Source organism: Pseudophryne corroboree (genome assembly GCF_028390025.1).
Source record: "Pseudophryne corroboree isolate aPseCor3 chromosome 3 unlocalized genomic scaffold, aPseCor3.hap2 SUPER_3_unloc_32, whole genome shotgun sequence".
In the NCBI taxonomy this organism is placed as follows: domain Eukaryota; kingdom Metazoa; phylum Chordata; class Amphibia; order Anura; family Myobatrachidae; genus Pseudophryne; species Pseudophryne corroboree.
In genome coordinates, this window is record NW_026967522.1 from 249,509 (window position 1) to 275,347 (window position 25,839).

The following is a 25,839-nucleotide window of genomic DNA, read 5'->3' on the forward strand; positions in this document are numbered from 1 at the left end:
CCTCACCGATATTTCAAATAGACCTTACCGATTCTCCTGTGGATGCGGAGGTAGTATGCGACGCCATACAAGAGTTGTGTCAGGATCAGGTCATTGTCCTGCTGTCCCGGTCACAAAAACAAAAAAGCTGTTATTCAAGCTTTTTCGTGCTCCCGAGTCCGGACGGCTCGGTCAGAACAATCCTATATCTAAAATCCCAAAAATTTCTACTTCAGAAGTTGAACTACAAGCTGGAATCTCTCAGGGCAGGGATCTCCAACCTGGAAAAGGAGAAAGGGGGTCTAATTACGGTTTCTTCCGCATTAGGCTTACCTGGGTTTGCTATTCAGGATTGTCATTACCAATTCACTGGATTGATGGCGGTATGATGGTTTTCCTTCGATAGTAAAAGAGTCATTATTTTTCTGTACTGAGACGCTCTCCTGATTACAGCGAGGTCAAGTAACCAAGTGGTGCAAAACGTTGCATTCTCCAAAGTGGTTGGCTCCTGAACTTGCCAGAATCACTGTTGATCCCAACGACGCGGTTGTCGGCGTTGGAAATACTGTTAGATACAGAACTGTTGAAAGTTTTTCTTCCAGTTGAAAAAGCTCTGAGGATCCAATCGGGTCAGATCTGCAACAGGGTCAATCCATCATTACATTCCGTTGATGAAAAAGATGGTTCCGGCCTACAAAGCCATTCAGTGAGCAGGTTAAATGCCAGAGTGTTTATAGCGGGACAAGTGGTCCGGTTCCCACCTGGGATTATCCTGTTTTTTCAAGACCAGAATTTTACTCCTGTGGCAGCGGCGCAGTTCTCATAAGCGCAGGTTCGGGTTCCAGGACTGAATCCTATGGACCACGGATGCATGCCTTCGAAGCGGAGGAGCTGTCACACAGGAGGAAAACTTCCAAGGAAGAGGGTCAAGTTAGGATACTTGCCACCAGATTAACGGTCTAGAGGTAAGGGCCATTTATAACGGTTTTCTACATACAAAAACCGAAGGAGCAATGGCAGAAGCCAGAAAGATTTTCCGCTGGGCGACGAAATCATATGTGCTCTCTGTCAGCGATGTTCGTTCCAGGAGTGGACAACTGGGAAGCAGGCTTCCTCGGCAGACACATTCTTCATCCAGGAGAGTGGTGTCTTCATCCAGAGGTTTTCACAGAAGTGACAAGTCGTTGAGGGATTCCTAAAATTGACAAGATGACGTCTTGCCTCAATAAGAAGTTTCACAGATATTGTTACAGGTCAAGGGACCCTCAAGCAATAGCAGTGGACGCCCTGATGACTCAGTGGGTGTTTCAGTCGGTCTATGCGTCCCGTCCGCTTCCATTTTTCCCCAAAAAATGCTAAAGATCATAAGAAGAACAAAGGTTCAAGTGATCCTCATTGTTCCAGACTGGCCTAAGAGGACCTGGTATCCGGATCTTCAGGTAAATGCCGGATCCTAGCCGAGAGGATATTTCCAGTGAAGTCATCCCTACTTTCGTCAGACCAGTAGAGGAGTAACGTAAAAACATTATCACCATATTTGGAGAAAGTGTCTTGGTGCGAATCCAAAAAGGCTTCTACGGAAGATTCCAGTGGAATCGTTTTCTCCTTTTTTCACAAGGTGGTGTGGATGCGGGTCTTAAGTTGGGCTCGATTAAGGTTCAGTCTTATCGGTTTTATTCCCAAAACAATTGGCCTCCTTTACAAAAGTTTGAACTTTCGTAAAAGGAGTTTCACATCCAACCTCCCTTTGTGCCCCCCTGGAGCTCCATGGGGTCTTAACGTGGTGTTGTAGTTCCGGTAGTCTCATTGTTTCGAACCTTTACGTAAGGTAGAGTTGTAATTCGTCACTTGGAAAGTGGTCAGGCTGTTGGCCTTGGCATCCACAAGGCGGGTGTCTGAATCAGTGGCTTTGTCCCACAAGTGCCCCTATTTAATCTTCCATACGGATAGAGCGGAGTTGAGAACTCATCAGCAATTTTCTGCCAAAAGTGGTTTAATCGTTTCACATGAACCAACCTATTGTGACAGTGGCTACTGAAGTCTTTACGGAATAGAAGTCTCTCGATGTGGTCAGAGCTTTGAAAATTTATGTCGCCAGAACGGCTCAAGGACAACGGAGGCTCTGTTTGCCCTGTAGGATCCCAACAAGATTGGGGCTCCTGCTTCCAAGCAGACTATTGCACGCTGGATCTGTGATACGATTCAGCAGGCTCCTTCTACGGCTGGATTGGCGTTACCGAAATCGGTGAAGACCCATTCTACCAGAAAGGTGGGTGCATCCTGGGCGGCTGCCCGAGGGGTAACGGCATTACGACTTTGGTGAGCAGCTACTTGGTCGGGTTCAAACACCTTTGCAAAGTTTTACAAGTTTGATACCCTGGCTGATGAGGACCTCTTGTTGGGCCAATGGGAGAGTCATCAGCACTCTACCGTCCGTTCTAGAGCTTTGGTATATACCCCATAGTGCTTGAAGTGTCCCCAGCATCCTCTAGGACGTATGAGAAAATAGGATTTTAATACCTACCGGTAAATCGTTTTCTCTTAGTCTGTAGAGGATGCTGGGCGCCCGTCCCAGTGCGTACTGTATCTGCAGTTATTGGGTATGGTTACACACATGGTGTGTTGCGTTTAAGTCAGCCTGTTGCTGACGTTATTCATGCTGTGGCATGCGTTATGCTGTTATTGGTTGTGTTTACCCACAGGTTGTGTTATGCTTTATGTCAGCATATTGCTTCATATTCTTCATGCCGTCGGCTGGTGTTCTATTGAATGGAACGTTCTGCGGCATACTGGAGGTGTGAGCTGGTAAGATGCTCACCGTGGTTTAACAATAAATGATTTCCTCATAATGGCCGTCTTCCTGGGCACAGTTACTTAAACTGGAGTCTGGAGGAGGGGCATAGAGGGAGTGGCCAGTTCACACCCATTCAAAGTCTTAAAGTGCCCATGTCTCCGGATCCCGTCTATACCCCATGGCTCTTGAAGCATCCCCAGCATCCTCTACGGACTAAGAGAAAAGGAATTACCGGTAGGTATTAAAATCTTATTATCTATAATAATAATACAGGGACATGACTGGGGAGGTGAGGAGATCTGGGAGTATTTACAGTGATATTGATGTCTCCCCCATTTAGCAGGACTACACCATAGTGAAGAAGACATCTGGTGAGCATGAGACCCCCAGCAACCATCCTCGTGTTGCAGGTGGACTAAGCAGGACCTAGAGCCCCATCACGGTGCCTCCACCTCACTCACTGACACATAAGAGACACAATGACCAGAAGATCCTGGAACTCACCAACAAGATCATTCAGCTGCTGACTGGAGAGGTGACTGCTGGGAATGGGGCATTATACAGTAACACCGGGGAACGTGTCTGGGTGATGACTGGAGAGGTGGCTGTTGGGAATGGGACATTGTACAGTAACACCGGGGGACGTGTCTGGGTTATGACTGGAGAGCTGACTGCTGGGAATGGGGTGTTATACAGTAACGCCGGGGGATGTGTCTGGGTGATGACTGGAGAGGTGACTGCTGGGAATTGGACATTATACAGTAACATCATGGTACGTCTCTGGGTGATGACTGGAGAGGTGACTGCTGGGAATTGGACATTATACAGTAACACCATGGTACGTCTCTGGATGATGACTGGAGAGGTGACTGCTGGGAAATGGGGCATTATACAGTAACACCAGGGGATGTGTCTGGTGATGACTGGAGAGTGACTGCTGGGAATTGGACATTATACAGTAACACCAGGGGATGTGTCTGGGTGATGACTGGAGAGGTGACTGCTGGGAATGGGGCATTATACAGTAACACCAGGGGATGTGTCTGGGTGATGACTGGAGAGGTGAATGTTGGGAAGGGGACATTATACAGTAACACCAGGGGATGTGTCTGGGTGATGACTGGAGAGGTGACTGCTGGGAATGGGGCATTATACAGTAACACAGGGGGATGTGTCTGGGTGATGACTGTATCACTGTGTGTGTCAGGTTCCTATAAGGTGTCAGGATGTCACTGTCTGTGTCTCCATGCAGGAGGAGGAGTATGTAGAGGAACACAGGGGTCTGTACAAGGACGTGATGATGGAGAATCACCGGCCCCTCACATCACTGGGTAAGAGGAGACTGTCATGTATTATACTGGGGAGAGCAGGTATGGGGTCCCCTATATACACACATCATCTGATCATCACATATATACACTGTACTCAGTCACTGTGTGTCTCCTACAGATGGGCCCAGTAACAGAGATACCCCAGAGAGATGTCCCCATCCTCTGTATTCCCATGATTGTACAGAGGAGAATCACAGGACCCCACAGGAGGATCAGGTAGGTGGGATTTAGGGTCTCCCCAATATACCAAAGTTACTGTCACTATATGATCTGTAGAGCAGCTGTGTGTCTTATACACTGATATTATACTGTTTCACCTCAGTTTCATTTGACTGTATGCAAATGTTATTATAGTTTTTTTTAGTTTTTTTTAGGTAGAACGTCTGTCTGATATTAAAACAGAAGATACAGAGGGAGAAGAAGAGACATATATGACTGATATAATGGCAGAAAATATAGAGGGAGAAGAAGAGACGTATGTGACTGATATAAAGGCAGAAGATATAGAGGAAGAAGAAGAGACGTATATGACTGATATAATGGCAGAAGATATAGAGGGAGAAGAAGAGACGTATGTGACTGATATAACGGCAGAAGATATAGAGGGAGAAGAAGAGACGTATGTGGCTGATATAAAGGCAGAAGATATAGAGGGAGAAGAAGAGATGTATGTGACTGATATGAAGGCAGAAGATATAGAGGGAGAAGAAGAGACGTATGTGACTGATATAAAGGCAGAAGATATAGAGGGAGAAGAGGAGAAGTATGTGAGGGGTGATCAGCAGTGTAAGGAGGAGGAAATCCCTACAGATATCAGCACAGGTGAGTAATAAACACTTATTACAGAAAAGAGTCACATATTCTCCTTGCTCAGTCCCTACAGCAATCTCTTATCTTACACCCTCCTCTGTCAGTACACACTAATGTGGAATATGTATTTCTGCTGCGGGGTACACTGGGCTCCACAGGGAATGACATTGGGGTGTAGAGTAGGCTCTTGATCCGAGGCACCAACAGGCTCAAATCTTTGACCTTCTTCCCAGAATGCATAGCGCCGCCTCCTCTATAACCCCACCTTTGTGCACAGAAGCTCAGTTTTGTAGTTGGTGCCATGCAGTAAGCAGGCATACAACAGGGGGGCTGCAGCCCTAGGAAAAAGCTTTTTAAAGAAATTCACGCCTCACAAGAAGATGCTGGCTCGCTACCCCCTCGCTGCGGAGCGAAGTAAAAATTGGGAATCACACCCGCCAGTGGATTCGCAGGTGGCGCAGCTGGTGGTATCCTCAGCTCTGCCCGTAACTATTGTCACGTCCCTGAGAGAGCCGACGGATAAGCGTGTGGAGGGTTGTTTAAATGCAATTTACACTCTAAGTGGTGCTGCACATAGGCCCACCATTGCAGCGACATGGGCTGCAGACGCTGTGGAAGCGTGGGCTCAGGAGCTGGAGGCGGAGTTGCCGTCCAACGCTTCTGATCATGCTAGACAATGCTTGTCATATATTGTCACAGCGTGTCATTACATTAAGGAGGCGGCTTCGGATACAGGTATTCTGGCAGCCAAGGTTTCTACTACGTCCATACTGGCTCGCCGGATTCTATGGTTGCGGTCCTGGTCCGTGGATCTGTCTTCTAAGAAAACCCTGGAGGTACTCCCGTTTAAGGGAGACATTGTTTTCAGAGAAGACCTCCACAAGATAGTGGCTGACTTAGCTTCTGCTAAAACAACGTGTCTACCTAGTACTGCCCCTTCGGTGCCGAAGGCTAAGAGTACTCCCTTTCGCTCCTTTCAACCTTCAGGGAAAGCAAAGGGTCAGGCGTACTCGAAACAGGTTCGCACTTCCAAACCAAATAAGCCCAAACGGGCCTGTGCTACCCGTCAGCCTGCTTCCAAAACTGACAAGCCTGCTGCATGGGGGATCCCAGGGTGGGGGGCCGACTTCTAGGGTATACCTAGGAATGGTTGAAGACCACTTCCGATGCCTGGGTACGGTAAGTCGTCACTTGAGGTTACGCCGTATCCTTCAAAAATCACCCCCCTCAGATTTTGCCTGACAGACATCCCTTTGTATCAGGTGAAGGCAAAAACTCTTAATTCGGTGGTACAGTCCCTCCTGGACACAGGAGTGGTAGTACAGGTGCCTCTGGCTCAGAGAGGCAAGGGGTACTATTCACCGCTGATCCTAGTCCCAAAACCGAATGGGTCATCCCGGCCCACTCTCAACCTCAAGTCCTTGAACAAATTTGTGAAGGTCTCCAAGTTTCGTATGGAAACTCTTCGCTCTATTGTTCTGGCATTGGAACCTGGGGATTATATGGTCTCCCTGGACATACAGGATGCTTACCTGCATATTTCCATTGCAATGTCGCATCAGCAATACCTGAGGTTTGCGGTTGGCAACCTCCATTACCAATTTCGGGCGTTACCCTTTGGTTTGACCATGGCTCCGGTCTTCACCAAGGTCATGGTGGTCATGACGGCTGTGCTCCGCCGTCAAGGGGTCAGGATCCTACCATACCTGGACGACTTGTTGATCCTGGCAAATTTCCCAGAAACTCTCTTACGCCATCTGGATCTGACTATCCAGTTTCTGCAAGCCCACGGGTGGCTCATCAACTGGAAGAAATCTTCCCTGGTCCCAGCTTGGAGCATGGTGCACTTGTTGTCATTGTTCGACACTCACAACCAGCAGTTGTTCTTGTCTCAGGAGAAAGTCATGAAGCATCAGGACAGGATTCGATGCTTCCTATCTCGTCCGCAAGTGTCGATACATTCGGCAATGCAAGTGCTAGGTCTCATGGTGTCTGCTTTAAACATGGTGGAGTATGCTCTATTCCATTCCCGCCCTCTGCAGATGCTGATTCTTGCCAAGTGGGACGGCCTGCCTCACCGGATCAGGTCTCAAATAATCTCCTTGTCTCCGGAGGTCCGTCTGTCACTGAACTGGTGGCTTCAGGACCAACGATTGAGCAGGGGTCGTCCTTTCTGAATCTCCAACTGGTTCCTTCTGACGACGGATGCCAGTCTGAGAGGTTGGGGTCCAGTTTTGGAGCAACACTCCCTTCAGGGTCGGTGGACCAAGGAGGAGTCTCTCCTCCCGATAAACATTCTGGAATTGCGGGCGGTGTTCAACTCATTGAACTTGGCCCCAGCATTTAATACAGAACAGACCTGTTCAAGTACAGTCGGACAACGCCACCATGGTGGCGTACATCAGTCATCAGGGCGGCACTCAAAGCCGCATGGCATTGAGGGAAGTATCACGGATTCTTCAGTGAGCGGAACGTCATCTGCCAGCCATATCGGCAGTGCTCATTCCGGGTGTCCTAAACTGGGAAGCGGACTCTCTCATTCGTCAGGACGTACATGCCGGAGAGTGGAGCCTCCATCCAGAAGTGTTTCAATTCCTCGTGTACAAGTGGGGCCGTCCAGATGGGGACATGATGGCATCTCGACACAATCACAAGGTTCTGGTCTTCGGAGCAAGGACAAGGGATCCTCAAGCAGCGTTCGTGGACGCACTGGCAATTCCATGGAACTTTCGGCTGCTATACGTGTTCCCTCCGGAAGTTCAAGCAAGAAGAAGAAATACTACTTCTGATCGCTCCAGCGTGGCCCAGATGGCACTGGTTCTCAGACCTTCAGGGTCTATTGATAGAGCGTCCCCTTCTACTTCCGCAGTGCCCAGATTTCCTCGCTCAGGGCCCGATTGGCTTTGCCAGCGTGGTTCTTGAAGCTTCCGTCTTCAAGGCCAAAGGATTTTCTGAGGCGGTCATTCAAACCATGTTGAAGGCCCAGAAACCGACCTCTGTTTGGATTTACCATAGGGTCTGGAATTCTTACTTTGCTTGGTGTGCATCTAACAATTATGATGCTTACAAGTTTAGTACGGCCAAAATTTTGGCCCCTCTACAACAGGGCCTGGACTTGGGCCTTCGTCTGGCCTCCATCAATGTTCATATTTCTGCCTTGTCGGTTTAGTTCCAGAAAAAAAGTGCGACCTTGCCTGATGTGCATACGTTCACTCAGGGTGTGTTGCGGATTCAACCTCCTTATGTCCTGCCTGTGGCTCTATGGGACCTGTCGGTGGTTCTGGAGGCGTTGCGTCTCTGTTTGAGCCTCTTGAATCTGCAGACCTTAAGTGGCTTTCCCTTAAGGTATTGTTTCTGCTGGCTATAGCCTCTGCTAGACGGGTGTCGGATTTGGGTGCCTTGTCTTGTAGGTTACCTTATCTGATTTTTCACTGTGATCGGGCGGTTCTTAGAACACGTCCCGGGTATTTATCGAATCAGGAGATCGTGGTTCCTGCCTTTGCCTCTCCTGACTTGTCTACCAAAGAGAGGTCTTTCGATGTGGTATGGGCTCTCCGTATCTATGTGAAGAGGACAGTTCCCGTCAGGAAGTTGGATTTTCTCTTTGTTCTGTTTGGTTTTCACAAACTTGGCTGGCCTGCTCACAAGCAGACCCTGGCCAGATGGATTAGAATGGTGATTGCACATGCTTATGTACAGGCTGGCCTTCCAGCTCCTGCTACCATAAAGGCCCATTCTACTCGGTCGGTTGGACCTTCTTGGGCGGCCCGCCGTGGTGCGATCCTTGAACAATTGTGCAAGGCGGCTACGTGGTCCTCAGTGAACACGTTCATAAGGTTCTATGCCTTCGATACTGCCGCTTCCCAGGATGCTTCCTTTAGACGCCGGGTTCTTGTGCCCGCTACAGTGCATCCCCTCCCATGAGGAACTGCTTTAGGACATCCCCAATGTCATTCCCTGTGGAGCCCAGTGTACCCCGCAGCAGAAAACGAGATTTATGGTAAGAACTTACCGTTGTTAAATCTCTTTCTGCGAGGTACACTGGGCTCCACAAGGCGCCCACCCTGACACACTTAGCTTCTTTGGGTTGGTATGGTATTAGCCACTGACACTTTCTCCTGTCATGAGAATGTGGTGTATGTGGCTACTAACTGTTGTCTCTTTTCCTGCTACTGCATTGGACTTGTTAACAAAAACTGAGCTCCTGTGTACGGAGGCGGGGTTATAGAGGAGGCGGCGCTATGCTTTCTGGGAAGAAGGTCAAAGTTTTGAGCCTGTTGGTGCCTCGGATCAAGATCCTATTGTACACCCCAATGTAATTCCCTGTGGAGCCCAGGGTACCTCGCAGAAAGAGATTTAACAACGGTAAGTTCTTACCATAAATCTAATTTTTCCCAGCGTGGAGTCAGGAGCCATCAGCCCCTATTATACTCCTGCTCTCCCCCTCACATCATGTCACTGTGTGTTACCAGCCCAGAGATCTGACCAGTCTCCTCCCCACACTCTCTGGTGTATCTAATACATCAGGAGGCATCAGCCCCTATTATACTCCTGCTCTCCCCCTCACATCATGTCACTGTGTGTTACCAGTCCAGAGATCTGACCAGTCTCCTCCCCACACTCTCTGGTGTATCTCATACATCAGGAGCCATCAGCCCCTATTATACTCCTGCTCTCCCCCTCACATCATGTCACTGTGTGTTACCAGCCCAGAGATCTGACCAGTCTCCTTCCCACACTCTCTGGTGTATCTCATACATCAGGAGCTATCAGCCCCTATTATACTCCTGCTCTCCCCCTCACATCATGTCACTGTGTGTTACCAGCCCAGAGATCTGACCAGTCTCCTTCCCACACTCTCTGGTGTATCTAATACATCAGGAGGCATCAGCCCCTATTATACTCCTGCTCTCCTCCTCACATCATGTCACTGTGTTACCAGCCCAGAGATCTGACCAGTCTCCTCCCCACACTCTCTGGTGTATCTCATACATCAGGAGCCATCAGCCCCTATTATACTCCTGCTCTCCCCCTCACATCATGTCACTGTGTGTTACCAGCCCAGAGATCTGACCAGTCTCCTTCCCACACTCTCTGGTGTATCTCATACATCAGGAGCCCCTATTATACTCCTGCTCTCCCCCTCACATCATGTCACTGTGTGTTACCAGCCCAGAGATCTGACCAGTCTCCTTCCCACACTGTCTGGTGTATCTCATACATCCGGAGCCATCAGCCCCTATTATACTCCTGCTCTACCCATCACATCATGTCACTCTGTGTCACCAGCAGCCATACTGTGTGCTAGCAGTACATCTGTCTATAGTATTACATGCCAGGTATTCAATGAGAGTGTCTCTATTAGCACATGCCGGTCTATATATAAACCACTCCTTTTTCGCTAATATCCATAAGGGATACTGGGGACTTTGTATGATGGGGTATAGATGGGGTCCAAAGGAGCCGGTGCACTTTAAATTTCTTCCACTGGGTGTGCTGGCTTCTCCCCTCTATGCCCCCTCCTACATCCAGTTTAGTAAAATGTGCCCTCAGGAGAGGATGCCACTCTGGAGCACCAGAGGATTTTTCTTCAGTTTATTTTAAACGTTGTTATTGTCGGTATGCTGTTTGAGCAACAGTATAACAGTATACCTGCACAAAGGGAGTTGGGGGAGGCGGTTACCGGTCTCTTCAGGCATCAGAGCCGCTTCCCCGCTGCAGGACCACAGTCCTAAGAGGTTGTTGGTACCGCAGGGCATTGCGCATTAGCAAATGCAATCGCAGCACACCCCTAACAATGCCGGGAGGTGAGAAGAGTGGTGAGTACAAACCGGGGGACCCGCAAGGGGGCGATCGCAGGGGCGGCATACGGACGCTCTATGGAGGGATCCGCTATAGCCCCCCTGTGTACACTGGCAGCGGTGTTGGAAACAGGCATTTATGTTACGTTCTGCACCTGTTATGAGACATTTGCCAGTATAAATGAATGTAGAGCTCCGGCGCCATTACAGGGGTCGGAGCTTCCTTAGAACGGGACCAGCGGCGTTTTGGCGCCTTCCTCTGCTTACAGCTGCAGCAGCAAGTAGACACAGCTCCTCCAGACACTCAGGATACACAGGAAACTGGTACAGGGGTGTAAATAAGGGGGAGAGACGCTATTATACACACTATAGTGTCCTGAAAAGGAAAAGACTCCGGTGTTATACCGTGATACAGACAGCCTGCAGTCTCACTGAGTCTGCTGGGACTGGGGGTGCTGTTCCTCTCTCTATGTCTCCTTCTCACATACAGTCTGGGCAGGCTTGCTATTCAATATACTTGTCTGTGTGTGAGTGTTTGTCTACTGTAAACATGGTAAAACACCAGTTATGCAGTGTATGTCACACCAGATTCTCTCCCTCTATGGATGGTTCCCTCTCATGTGAACAATGCAGCCAGTCCTCCCAAGTTAGTGAGGAGACTGGGGGGAGGGTCAGGAGCCATCCTAGCCCAGTGCCATAAAAACCATGATGGCAGACATGTCATCCCAGCTCATCAGCTAATCAAAAGACACAACAACTGCAGCAGGCTGTAGCAGACCTAGCTGCAAGGGCAGATAATAAACAGCCCCTTCTCCCTAGTTCAGGGCCACATAAGCGTAGGCTGCCTGATTTACTCTCAGAATCTGAGGACGAGGTGCAGGAGGAGGGGGAGGAATGGGATCCTATTACAGAGGACTCACCTTCTGCCATACAGCAGTCGTTTTTCTTAGCACAGTTCAGCAACTGCTCTATTGATCTCGCTTTTATGAGGAGATTGTCCAAGTACGTGATAATAGTGACACCTTGCTTCCGCAGGAGCACCATCATTTCCGCCATTACCTTGGTGAAAACCCTCGGGGCCGTGGGGAGACCAAACGGCAACGTCTGAAATTGGTAATGACAATCCTGTACCGCAAATCTGAGGTAGGCCTGATGAGGTGGATAAATGGGGACATGAAGGTATGCATCCTTTATGTCCAGAGACACCATAAAATCCCCCCCCTTCCAGGCTTGCGATGACCACTCTGAGCGATTCCATCTTGAACTTGAACCTTTTCAAGTATTGATTCAGGGATCTTAAATTTAATATGGGTCTGACCGAACCATCCGGTTTCGGGACTGCAAACAGGGTCGAGTAATATCCCCTTTCTTGTTGAAGGAGGGGAACCGTGACCACCACCTGTTGACGATACAATTTTTGTATTGCCTGTAATACTATCTCCCTTTCCTGGGGAGAAGTTGGTAGGGCCGATTTGAAGAATCGGCGAGGGGGCACGTCCTTGAATTCCAGCTTGTAACCCTGAGAAAACAATTTCTATTGCCCAGGGATCCACGTGGGAGTGAACCCAGATGTGGCTGAAACCCAGAAGACGTGCCCCAACTGGGGCGGACTCCACCAGTGGAGCCCCAGCGTCATGCGGTGGATTTTGTAGAGGCTGGGGAGGACTTCTGTTCCTGGGAACTAGCTGTGTTGTGCAGCTTCCTCCCTCTGCCCCTACCTCTGGCAAGAAAGGAGACACCTCGGACTTTCTTGTTTTTCTGCGATCGAAAGGACTGCCTTTGATAATGTGGTGCTCTCTTAGGCTGTGAGGGAATTTAAGTAAAAAAAATTGACTTTCCAGCTGTAGCTGTGGAGACAAGGTCCGAGATACCTTCCCCAAACAATTCCTCACCCCTGTAAGGTAAAACCTCCATATGCCTCTTTGAGTCGGCATCACCTGTCCATTGCCGTGTCCATAGGACTCTTCTGGCAGAAATCGACATAGCGTTTATTCTAGAACCCAGAAGACTAATGTCTCTTTGAGCATCTCTCATATAAAGGACAGTATCTTTTATATGTCCTAGGGTCAATAAAATAGTATCCTTATCTAGGGTATCAAGCTCCTCTGATAAGGTATCCGTCCATGCTGCTACAGCGCTACAAACCCAGGCCGACGCAATTGCCGGTCTTAGTAAGGTACCCGAATGTGTATAAAAGGACTTTAGGGTAACCTCCTGCTTGCGATCAGCAGCATCTTTGAGGGTGGCCGTATCCTGGGACGGCAGGGCTACCTTCTCGGATAAACGTGTTAATGCTTTGTCCACCCTAGGGGAGGATTCCCAGCGTAATCTGTCCATTGGCGGGAAAGGATACGCCATAAGAATTCTTTTGGAAATCTGCAGTCTTTAATCTGGAGATTCCCAAGCTTTTTCACATTATTTATTCAGCTCGTGTGAGGGGGGGAAAGGTTACCTCAGGTTTCTTTCCCTTATACATATGCACCCTCATGTCAGGGACAGGGGTTCCTCTGTGATGTGCAAAACATCTTTTATTGCCATAATCATATATCTAATGGATTTAGCCAATTTTGGCTGTAACTTTGCATCATCGTAATCGACACTGGAGTCAACTATTTGGGATAGTGGGCGCTTTTGGGACTCCGCCGGTCCCTGCGACATAGGATCAGACATGGGCTGAGACCCTGACTGTCCCAAAGCTTCAGCTTTGTGTAATCTTTTTGCAATGAGTTTACACTAGCATTTAAAACATTCCACATATCCATCCAGTCAGGTGTCGGCGCTGTCGGTGGACACACCACATTCATTTGCTCCCGCACCTCTCTAATATAGCCTTCTCCCTCAGACATGTCGACACACGCGTACCGACACACCACACACACACAGGGAATGCTCTTTCTGGAGATAGTTCCCCCACAAGGCCCTTTGGAGAGACAGAGAGAGAGTATGCCAGCACACACCCCAGCGCTATATAACCCAGGAATCACAAAGTAATTTAATGTTTACCCAGTAGCGCTGTATGTAATTGCGCCGAAATATGTGCCCCCCCCCCCCTCTCTTTTGAACCCACTTGTCTTGTAAGCAGGGGAGAGTCCGGGGAGCTTCCTCTCAGCGGTGCTGTGGAGAAAAAATGGCGCTGATGAGTGCTGAGGGAGAAGCCCCGCCCCCTCGGCGGCAGGCTTCTGTCCCGCTAAAATTGTAAACTTGGCGGGGGATCATACATATATACAGTGCCCAGCTGTATATATGTTCATTTTATGCCAAACAAGGTTAATATTGCTGCCCATCCCCCCCCCCTGCGCCCTGCACCCTTACAGTGACCGGAGTGTGTGTGGTGTATGGGGGCAATGGCGCACAGCTGCAGTGCTGTGCGTTACCTCTCATGAAGATCAAGGAGTCTTATTCCGCCTCTGACGATTCTTTTCCTCAATACTCACCCGGCTTCTATATTCCGGCTCTGCGAGGGGGACGGCGGCGCGGCTCTGGGACGGACGGCTAGGTAAGATCCTGCATACCGATCCCTCTGGAGCTAATGGTGTCCAGTAGCCTAAAAAGCAGGACCTGCACTCAGAGAGCAGGGCTGCTTCTCTCCCCTCAGTCCCTCGATGCAGATAGTCTGTTGCCAGCAGTGCTCCCTGAAAATTAAAAACCTAACAAAATACTTTGACAGGAAACTCAGGAGAGCTCACTGAAAAGCACCCAGCTCCACTGGGCACTGTAATAAACTGAGGTCTGGAGGAGGGGCATAGAGGGAGGAGCCAGTGCACACCCAGAACTAAATTCTTTCTTAAAGTGCCCATGTCTCCTGCGAAGCTCCTCTATTCCCCATGGTCCTTATGGAGTCCCCAGCATCCTCTAGTAAGTTAGAGAAAAGAAATTAGTGTCACTTTCCCTGATTCTAAGGAACTAGATGACATGTTTTAAGTTAACCTGGAAAAAACCTGATAAAAAATACCAGGTGACAAATCGGTTTCTGCACACTTTCCCATTTACTCCAGAAGGCAGGAAACACTGGGGAGAGCCCCCGGCAGTAGACGTATCAGTCTCTCGCCTATCAAAGAAAGTGCTATTACCAGTCCCTGGCTCCTCTGCATTAAAGGAAAATAGAGACTACACTAAAGTCTATTTCTCTTACGTCCTAGAGGATGCTGGGGACTCCGTAAGGACCATGGGGTATAGACGGGTCCACTGGGAGCCAAGGGAACTTTAAGAATTTTATAGTGTGGGCTGGCTCTTCCCTCTATGCCCCACCTACCAGACTCAGTTTAGAAAATGTGCCCGGAGGAGCCGATCACAGCTAGGGGAGCTCCTGAGGAGTTTTTCTGTTTATTATTTTGCAGGCAGGCTGGGTGTCACCAGCATGACTGCTTCGTGGCACTTAGGGGGGAGAACGGCCCAACTTCCTGAAGAGTTAATGGTCCCGTTACTCCGCTGACAGGACACTGAGCTCCTGAGGGTCCTACTCGCAATCCCCGCGGCGAGCGTACAGACCCGCAGCATGCTGACACCCCTAACAGAGCCAGAAGTAAGAAGAGTGGTGAGTATAACACTGGCGTCCCAGCTAGTGGTTCACCAGCACAGATGGCGGCACATGGGTAGGAGCGCAGCGCTGCAAGGCGGCGGCTCCAGGCTTTCAGTACACACTGAGGTGTGATCGCGCTGCGGGGTGAGCTGATAGTCACAATACCCAGGACGCTGGCAGATACAGCCTTACAGGGGTCTTACCCATCGTGTAAGCATAATAAGTACCTCAGGCCAGTATAAAATGCGGGAAGACCGTGCGCCATTAAGGGGGCGGAGCCTTTACTATGAGCAGATCCAGCAGCTCACCAGCGCCATTTTCTCTCTGCAGCTCACACAGAAAGCGCTGCCCCTCCATATCAACTCCAGACTACCTCAGAGGTACCAGGAGGTTATAGAGGGGGGGCAGCAGTTATATCCTTACTAATACCCTACTAAGGGTATTTAGTCTGTGCCTGGGTGAGTTATTTGTTAGCTGAAGGGGCGCTGTGTGGCTGGTGTCCTCATTCCTCTGTGACTCTCTAAAGGGCTCTGTGTGGAATTGTGCTTACTGCATATTCTCGTGTTTGTGTGTGTGTGTGTGTGTGTGTGTGTGTACCTCACATTACAATGCCCAAGGAGTGTGTTTTCTGTACAGCAGAATGTTTTTCCTCCGCAGGAGGATCACTACAGTGTACTCAGGACAGTGCACATTCTCAGGCTACTGGGTCTGAACCACCATGGTTGGACTCCATAAGGGGGATGATTACTAATATTTCTAACAAACTCTCCCATACTGAGAAGGAGACGCAGTATTTGAGAGAGTCTGTGGAGAACCTGATGAATAAAGATTCAGCTCCCACACCAGCGCCGCTAACCCCTCCCATTTATCCACAGAAGTGTACACTGGCCCAGATATTGCAGGCTGACACTGATGACGATGCCTCATATACAGGGGACAGTGAGGTGGATCTGGGGGGGGGGGGGGGGTGCAGCTCTTGCTCAAGGGGTGCAGGCTCTGACAGAGGCCATTAGGGATGTATTGAAGATTTCAGAAAAAGTAACAGTAGAAGAGGAAGAATCTTATTTTAATGTAAAAAAGATCCTCAGTTACTTTCCCTGCGTCAAAAGAGTTACGTTCTCTTTTTGAAGAAACTTGGGTAAATCCAGAGAAAAAGTTTAAAATCCCTAAAAGATTGCTCAGCTCATTTCCTTTCCCTCAGGATGATAGGAAGAAATGGGAAAATCCACAGATAGTGGACGCCTCTGTATCTAGATTGTCACGTAAAATTATTTACCTGTCCCAGACGCAGCCTCCTTAAAGGATACGACTGACCGCGGAATTGAGACCACACTCAAATCTCTGTACACAGCTGCTGGGGTGGCCCAAAGACCCACTATTGCTTGTGCGTGGATATCTAGGGCCATTGCAAAATGGTCAGATAACCTAATTGATGATTTAGATTCTCTGCATAGGAGTGAAATTGAATTACTCTTGCATCACATTCAGGACTGTGCAAACTTTATGGTGGAGGCCATGAAGGAAATTGGCCTGCTCAACGCACGTGTCAGTGTCAGCACGCAGAGGCTTATGGGTACGCCAATAGACTGCGGATGCGGATTCCAGGAGAAGCGTGGAGAGCCTGCCCTTCACAGGTGAGGCCTTGTTCGGGGATGGACTGGATACCTGGATATTCAAGGCGACTGCGGGTAAGTAGACATATCTTCCTTCCGCAGCAACCCCAGCTAGAAAATCATATTCTGCCCCTACGTTGCAGTCCTTTCGGGCAGCAACATTTTAAAAACCGATCCATAGGTTCCTCCACTGCCTTTAGAGGTGGTCGAGGAAAATCCAGAAAACCTGCAACTACAGGTTCTCAAGAACAGAGCTCAGGTTCTACTTCCTGAAAGCCTTCAGCATGACGGTGGACCACACTGCCTGAAGAACAGGCAGGTGGGAGAACGTTTAAAGGATTTCAGTCATATCTGGGGAACATCATGCTTAAATCCCTGGGTCAAAGATCTTATTGCCCATGGATACAGACTGGAGTTTCAAGAACTCCCACCTCACAGATTCTTCAAATCAGGCTTACCAGCTACTCAGGAAGCAAGTACAATCCTGCAACAGGCAATTCAAAAGTTGGTTCAGACACAGGTCATTGTCCCAGTTCCACCTCGGCTACAGAACAAGGGTTATTTCTCTTACGTCCTAGAGGATGCTGGGGACTCCGTAAGGACCATGGGGTATAGACGGGCTCCGCAGGAGATAGGGCACCTAAAAGAACTTTGACTATGGGTGTGCACTGGCTCCTCCCTCTATACCCCTCCTCCAGACCTCAGTTAGATTCTGTGCCCAGAGGAGAAAGGGTACAATGCAGAGAGCTCTCCTGAGTTTTCTGTTTTGAAGAATTTTGTTAGGTTTTTTATTTTCAGGGAGTCCTGTTGGCAACAGGCTCTCTGCATCGTGGGACTCAGGAGAGAGAAGCAGAGCTGGCTTGTCAAGTTGGGCACTATTTCTAAGGCTACTGGGCACCATTAGCTTCAGAGGGAGTCGGAACACAGGTCTCACCTGGGGTTCGTCCCGGAGCCGCGTCGCCGTCCTCCTCACAGATGCCGAATATAGAAGCCAGGTGAGCATGAGAAGGCAGAAGACATCAGGCGGCAGAAGACATCAGATCTTCATGAGGTAAGGCGCGCCATTGCTCCCAGTACACACACACAAGCAGGCACTGAAGGGTGCAGGGCGCAGGGGGGGCGTCTTGGGCAGCAAGTTTCCTCATTTTGTGGCAATATAAGCAGGATTAGGCTGTGGGACAGTAAATCCTAAAATCCCCCGCCATTTTTTATATAGAATTACTGGGACCGAAGCCCGCCGTCGGGTGGGCGGGGCTTGATCCTCAGCACTAACCAGCGCCATTTTCTCCACAGAAACTGCATGAGATACGCTGCCTCCCTGATCTCTCCCCTGCTGAACTTCACAGGCTGGAAAAAAGAGGGGGGCACATTGGCAACGCAGTGAGTGGGAATTAAGGTTATACAGGTTGAGTCTCCCTTATCCAAAATGCTTGGGACCAGAGGTATTTTGGATATCGGATTCTTCCGTATTTTGGAATAATTGCATACCATAATGAGATATCATGGTGTTGGGACCTAAATCTAAGCACAGAATACATTTATGTTTCATATACACCTTATACACACAGCCTGAAGGTCATTTTAGCCAATATTTTTGATAACTTTGTGCATTAAACAAAGTTTGCGTACATTGAGCCATCAAAAAACAAAGGTTTCATTATCTCACTCCAAAAAGTCCGTATTTCTGAATATTCCATATTTCTGAATATTTGGATATGGGATACTCAACCTGTATATATAAAAAGCGCTATCTGGTATATATATTCCAGTGTTTGGGAGCTGGGTGTGTGCTGGCATTCTCTCTCTCTGTCTCTCCTAAGGGCCTGGTTAGGGTTTTGTCCCGTTATAGGATAATCCCTGTGTGTGGGGGGTGTCGGTACGTGTGTGTCGACATGTCTGAGGCGGAAGGCTTCTCCAAGGAGGAGGTGGAGCAAATGAGTGGTGTCCCCCCGTTGGTTGTGCTGACTCAGGAATGGATGGACATGTGGCATATGTTGAATGCAAGTGTGGCATCTTTACATAAAAGGCTTGATAAGGCTGAATTAGGGGGGACATCGGGGTCAATCCTCGGATTGGACCGACTCACAGGACCCGTCGGGGTCTCAAAAGCGTCCCTTAACACAAGACACTACTACCGACACAGATTCTGATTCCAGTGTCGATTATGACGAAGTTAAATTGCACCCTAGGGTGATTAAAACCATTCAGTGTATGATTGTGGCCATAAGGGATGTGTTGCATATTGAGGATGAACCTTCGGTCCCCGACACAAGGGTACACATGTTTAAGGGAAAGAAACAGATTATTAACTTTCCCACATCTCATGAATGAAATGATTTCTTTGGGAAAGCTTGGGAGACTCCGGAAAAGAGACCGCAGATCCCCAAAAGAATTTATATGGCATACCCCTTCCCTAAACAGGACAGGGAGATTTGGGAATCACCCCCCACTGTGGACAAGGCCCTGACGCGCTTGTCCAAGAAAGTGGCGCTATCGTCTCCTGACACAGCGGCCCTTAAGGACCCTGCAGATCGCAGGCAAGAAACTACCTTAAAGTGTATTTATTCTCATACAGGTGCTGTGCCAAGACCGACAATTGCGTCGGCATGGGTGTGTAGCGCAATTGCAGCTTGGACAGATGAGCTGACAGATCACTTTGATAATATGGATAAGGATACTATATTCTTAACTCTAGCCCATATAAAAGACGCAGTCTTATTTATGAGGGATGCTCAAAGGGACATTGGATTGCTAGCTTCTAGGGCCAATACCATGTCTATCTCTGCGAGAAGATCCTTATGGACTCGCCAATGGACGGGTGATGCAGATTCCAAAAACATATGGAAGTACTACCCTATAAGGGAAATGTATTGTCTGGGGATGGGCTGACGGACCTGGTTTCCACAGCTACAGCAGGTAAATCAAATTTTTTACCATATATTCCCCAACAGTAAAAGAAAGTACAACCCTATCAGATGCAGTCCTTTCGGTCGCACAAGTCCAGAAGAGGTCGGGGATCCTCTTTCCTTGCCAGAGGTAAGGGCAGAGGCAAAAGAGCACCTGTTTCGGCAGGTGCCCAGGAACAAAAGTCCTTCCCGGCTGCTCCAAAAGCCACAGCATGACGCTGGGGCTCTCCTGAGGGAGTCCTCACCGGTGGGGGCACGTCTTCGACTTTTCAGTCAGGCCTGGGTCAGATCAGACCTGAATCCCTGGGTGTTGGAAATAGTTTCCCAGGGTTACAAACTGGAATTCGAAGAGGTGCCCCCGCGCCGATTTTTCAAATCGGCCCTACCAGCTTCCACATCGGAAAGGGATGTAGTGTTAGCTGCAATTCAAACGCTGTGTATACAGCAAGTGATAATCAAGGTTCCCCTGCACCAGCAGGGAAGAGGTTACTACTCAACCCTATTTGTGGTCCCGAAACCGGACGGTTCAGTCAGACCTATTTTGAATCTGAAATCCCTAAACCTGTACATAAAAAGATTCAAATTCAAAATGGAATCACTCAGAGCGATAATAGCCAACATGGAGGAGGGGGAGTTTATGGTGTCTCTGGACATAAAGGATGCGTACCTTCATGTCCCCATATATGCCCCCCATCAGGGATACCTGAGATTCGCTGTACAGGATTGTCATTACCAATTTCAGACGTTGCCGTTTGGACTTTCCACGGCCCCGAGGATTTTCACCAAGATAATGGCGGAGATGATGGTGGTCCTGCGCAAGCATGGAGTCACAATGATCCCATACTTGGACGATCTCCTGATAAAAGCGAGATCAAGAGAGAAATTGCTGAGCAGTGTGGCGCTCTCTCTGAGAGTGCTCCAGCAGATTCTAAATCTACCGAAGTCACAGTTGATTCCGACAACTCGACTACCGTTCCTAAGTATGATACTGGATACGGAACAAATGAAAGTCTTCCTTCCAATAGAGAAAGCCCAGGACATCCATAACATGGTCAGAGAGCTGCTAAAACCAAAAAGGGTGTCAGTTCACCAATGCACTCGAGTTCTGGGAAAAATGGTGGCGGCCTACGAGGCCATTCCCTTCGGAAGGTTCCATGCGAGGACTTTTCAATGGGACCTTCTGGACAAGTGGTCCGCGTCCCATCTGCACTTACATCGGAAAATAACTCTGTCCCCAGGAACCAGAGTGTCTCTCCTGTGGTGGTTGCAAAGTGCTCACCTGCTGGAGGGTCGCAGGTTCGGAATTCAGGATTGGATCCTGGTTACCACGGACGCGAGCCTCCGGGGATGGGGAGCGGTCACACAAGGAAAAAAATTTCAGGGACTTTGGTGAGACCAGGAGTCCTGTCTACACATCAATGTGTTGGAACTCAGGGCCCTTCACAACGGCCATCGACAAGCGGAGAGTCTTCTTCAAAACCTACCGGTTCTGATTCAATCAGACAATGTCACAGCAGTGGCTCATGTGAACTGCCAAGGCGGGACAAGAAGCAGAGTCGCGATGGCGGAAACCACCAGGATTCTTCGCTGGGCGGAAAATCATGTAAGCGCTCTGTCGGCTGTCTTCATTCCGGGAGTGGACAACTGGGAAGCAGACTTCCTCAGCAGACACGATCTCCATCCAGGAGAGTGGGGACTTCATCAAGAAGTCTTTGCAGATATAACACGTCTTTGGGGAACTCCTCAAATAGACATGATGGCGTCACGCCTCAACAAAAAACTTCGGAGGTATTGTGCCAGGTCTCGGGACCGTCAGGCATTGGCTGTAGACGCTCTAATAACACCGTGGGTGTTCAAATCGGTCTACGTGTTTCCTCTTCCTCTCATCACAAAAGTGTTGAGGATCATAAGGCAAAGAAGAGTACAGACGATACTCGTTGTCCCGGACTGGCCTCGAATTTGACGGCGGTGTCGTACATAAACCAGCAGGGTGGAACAAAGAGCAGAGCTGCAATGTTAGAGGTAACAAGAATTCTCCTCTGGGCAGAAAAACACGCTGTGTCATTGTCGGCAATCTTCATTCTGGGAGTAGATAACTGGAAAGCAGACTTCCTCAGCAGAAGTGACCTCCACCAAAGACGGTGGGGCCTCCACCCAGAGGTGTTCGGTGATGTGACAAGTCGGTGGGGAATTCCTCAGATCGACATGATGGCCTCTCATCTCAGCAAGAAGCTCAGGTGGTATTGTTCCAGGTCGAGAGACCCACAAGCAGTGTCGGTGGACGCGCTGGTGACTCAGTGGGTTTACCAGACAGTGTATGTGTTCCCTCCACTTCTGCTCTTCCCAAAAATTCTCAAAATAATCAAAAAGACAAGGATACAGGAGTTGCTCCTAGAGGATCCGTGGCCTCTTTGCGAGGACCTTCTGCAACAGGGGCCGTTCATCTACCAAGACTTACCACAGCTACTTTTGACGGCATGGAAGTTGAGCGTGAGATTCTAGCCCGGAAAAAGGATCCCGGACAAGGTAATTCCAACCCAGGAAGGGAGTAATGTCTAAGCATTACCAACATATTTGGAAAAAATGTGTCTTGGTGTGAATCCAAGCAGTTTCCTGCGGTGGAGTTTCAACTGAGATGTTTACTTCTCTTCTGGAAGCAAGTGTGGATGTGGGCCTTCACCTGGGCTCTATAAAAGTCCAGATTTCGGCCTCGTCCATTTTCTTCCAGAAACAATTGGCTGACGTTCAGACGTTCTTAAAAAGGGGTTCTGCACATCCAACCGCTCTTTGTGCCTCCTACAGCACCTTGGGATCTTAATGTGGTGTTGCAGTTCCTGCAATCAGATTGGTTTGAGCCTTTACAGGTGGTGTTGGCCTTCGTGTCAGCAAGTGGTGTGTCGAAATTGGGGGCGTTGTCTCATAAGAGCCCCTACTTAATATTCCATGAGGATAGAGCTAAACTCAGAACGCGTCAGCAATTTATTCCTAAGGTTGTGTCGGCTTTTCATATCAACCAACTTATTGTCAGTGGCTACTGACACCTCGGCTACTTCATGGGCCTTGGATGTTGTGAGGGCCTTGAAGGTGTATGTAAAGCGGACAGCTCATCACAGGAAATCGGATGCGCTATTTGTGCTTTATGATCCCAATAAGATTGGGTGTCTAAGCAGACAATTGCTCGCTGGATCAGGCTTACTATCCAGCATGCTTATTCCATGGCAGGATTGCCGGTTTTAGGATCTGTACAGGCCCACTCTACTCGTTCAGTGGGTTCTTCCTGGGCGGCTGCCTGGGGTGTCTTGACTTTACAACTTTGCCGAGCGGCTACCTGGTCAGGTTCAAACACGTTTGCGAAGTTCTACAAGTTCGATACGTTGGCCTCTGAGGACCTTTAGTTTGGTCAGTGTGTTCTACAGGAACCTCAGCACTCTCTCACCCGGTTTGGGAGCTTTGGTACATCCCCATGGTACTAAATGGAACCCCAGTATCCTCTAGGATGCAAGAGAAAATAGGATTTTAATTACCTACCGGTAAATCCTTTTCTCGTAATCCGTAGAGAATGCTGGGCGCCCGCCCAGTGCTTTGTGTTTTCCTGCATATTTACTAGGTTAAGTATTGTTGGTTCAGCTGTTGCTGTTCCTGTTCAAGTTTGCTTAGCATGGCTTTTCTCTTGTTATGTGTGTGCTGGTTTGAATCTCACCACTGTCCTTGTATATCCTTCTCTCGAAGTATGTCTGTCTCCCCCGGCACAGTTTCTAGACTGAGTCTGGTAGGAGGGGCATAGAAGGAGGAGCCAGCCCACACTATTAAATTCTTTAAGTGCCCTTGGCTCCTAGTGGACCCGTCTTTACCCCATGGAATGAAATGGACCCCAGCATCCTCTACGGACTACGAGAAAAGGATTTACCGGTAGGTAATTAAAATCCTATTTTACACAGCAGCTGGTGTATCACAAAGACCTGTGAAAGCGGGTTGCTGGATGACACATGCCATTCACACATGGGTGGGTCAAATTCAAGAGGTCCTTGCAGGAGATATTTCCCTGGTAACTACAGTGACTCTCATAAAGCACAATCAGGACAGTGCACGCGTCCTGTGTGACTCTCTCAAGGAGATAGGTGCTATTAACACTAGGACTACTGCCATGGCAGTGTCGACGCGCAGAGCTTTGTGGCTGTGTCAGTGGATAGCAGACGTAGATACCAAGCGCAGTGTGGAGTCTCTTCCTTTTTCAGGGGAGTGGCCATTCGGGGTTGATTTGGATACGTGAATTTCAAAGGTTACTGCGGGGAAATCCACGTTTCTCCCCTCTGGGGCTCTGCCGGCTAAGCGTTCCTACCCAGGCTGTCTACCCAGTCCTTTCGGACTGCCAGGTTCAGATCAAGAGCCAGATGCACCTGAAACGCGGCGAGAGGCACTAGAGGTAAGACAAAAAAAAAAAACAGCTTCCGCAGGTTCTTGGGAACAAAGCACCAGTTCAGTTTCCACTAGGGCCTCAGCATGATGGTGACCCCCCATCCTGATGGGATCTCGAGGTGGGAGTTCGAATGCATTACTTCAACCGCATCTGGGAAAGCTCCTGCCAGGATGCCTGGATAAAGTGATCCCATTTCTCAGGACTACAAGCTGGAGTTAAACAGTTCTCCTCCCCAACGATTTTTCAAATCAAGCTTACCAGTTTAGGAAGATACATGAGTTACGCTGCAACAGGCCATGCTAAAGTAGGCCCAGTCCCAAGTCATTGTTCCAGTGCCACTACAACAGGGAAAGGGTTACTACTCCAACCTGTTTGTGGTACCAAAACCGGATGGTTCAGTAAAGCCCATTTTGAATCTAAAATCCTTGAACCCTTATCTAAAGGTTTTCAAGTTCAAGATGGAATCCTTGTGAGCAGTGATTGCGGATCTGGAAGAACAGGAGTTCATGGATATAGAGGACGCTTATCTCCATATCCCGATTTGGCCGCCTCACCAGTCTTACCTACGGTTTGCCCTGCTGAACGATCACTACCAGTTCCAGGCGCTACCCTTCGGCCTGTCCACAGCTCTGAGGGTCTTCACAAAGGTGATGGCAGAGATAATGTTCCAGCTCTGAGTCTAGGGGATCAGTATTGTCCCTTACCTAGACGAGCTCTTGATGAAGGCTAGATCCAGGGAGCTTCTGTTGCTCAATATAGGCCGCACTATTCAGCTTCTGTCACATCATAGGTGGATCCCACCTGGAGCCTACTCAGCAGCTCCTATTACTGGGAATGTTTCTCAATGCAGTGGCTCAGAAAGTATTCCTCCTAGAGGACAAGGCAAGGACGCTCCAGGATGTGGTCCGAGCGGTTCTACGACTGAATCGGATCTCCATCCATCTTTGCATAAGATTGTTGGTAAAGATCTAAGCCTCATACGAGGCGATCCAGTATGGAAGGTTCCATGCCAGAACATTTTAATTGGATCTCCTGAGCTAATGGTCCGGTTCACATCTTCAGATACCCCGGATCATACATTACCGTTCAAAAGTTTGGGGTCACTTAGAAATGTCCTTTTTTTTATTTTTTTTTAAGGAAAAGCATTGTTTTTTTCAATGAAGATAACATTAAATTAATCAGTAATATACTCTATACATTGTTGATGTGGTAAATCACTACTAGCTGCAAACGTATGGTTTTTAATGGAATATCTACAGAGTTGTATAGAGGCCCATTTCCAGCAACCATCACTCCAGTGTTCTAATGGAGGTTAGGGTTAGGTTGTGGGTAAGGGGGGTTAAGTTTAGGCACTGCTGGGGGGAGGTTAGGGTTAGGCTGTGGGTAAGGGGGGTTAGGTTTAGGCACTGCTGGGGAGAGGTTCGGTTAGGCTGTGGGTAAGGGTGGTTAGGTTTAGGCACTGTTGGGTGGAGGTTAGGGTTAGGCTGTGGGTAAGGGTGGTTAGGTTTAGGCACTGTTGGGTGGAGGTTAGGGTTAGGCTGTGGGTAAGGGGGGCTTAGGTTTAGGCACTGCTGGGGGGAGGTTAGGTTTAGGCTGTGGGTAAGGGGGGTTAGGTTTAGGCACTGCTGGGGGGAGGTTAGGGTTAGTCTGTGGGTAAGGGGGGGCTAGG

At 48.9% G+C, this 25,839-nt stretch overlaps 1 protein-coding gene across 3 annotated transcripts in view; it reads left to right on the forward strand.

Moving 5' to 3' along the window:
• The window catches only part of LOC134984046 (zinc finger protein 260-like), a 40,143-nt gene that overhangs the window by 3,961 nt on the left and 10,343 nt on the right, over positions 1 to 25,839 (forward strand). For 2 of the 3 annotated variants that reach the window (XM_063949686.1, XM_063949687.1), the window contains exons 2-5: positions 3,114 to 3,308; positions 4,026 to 4,104; positions 4,223 to 4,320; positions 4,479 to 4,926. In XM_063949686.1, coding sequence (XP_063805756.1) covers positions 4,071 to 4,104; positions 4,223 to 4,320; positions 4,479 to 4,926 — 580 coding nt within the window. In that variant the 5' untranslated portion in view covers positions 3,114 to 3,308; positions 4,026 to 4,070. Of the gene's footprint in view, positions 1 to 3,113; positions 3,309 to 4,025; positions 4,105 to 4,222; positions 4,321 to 4,468; positions 4,927 to 25,839 lie in introns of those variants that run through there. The other variant, XM_063949688.1, reaches the window with a different exon arrangement.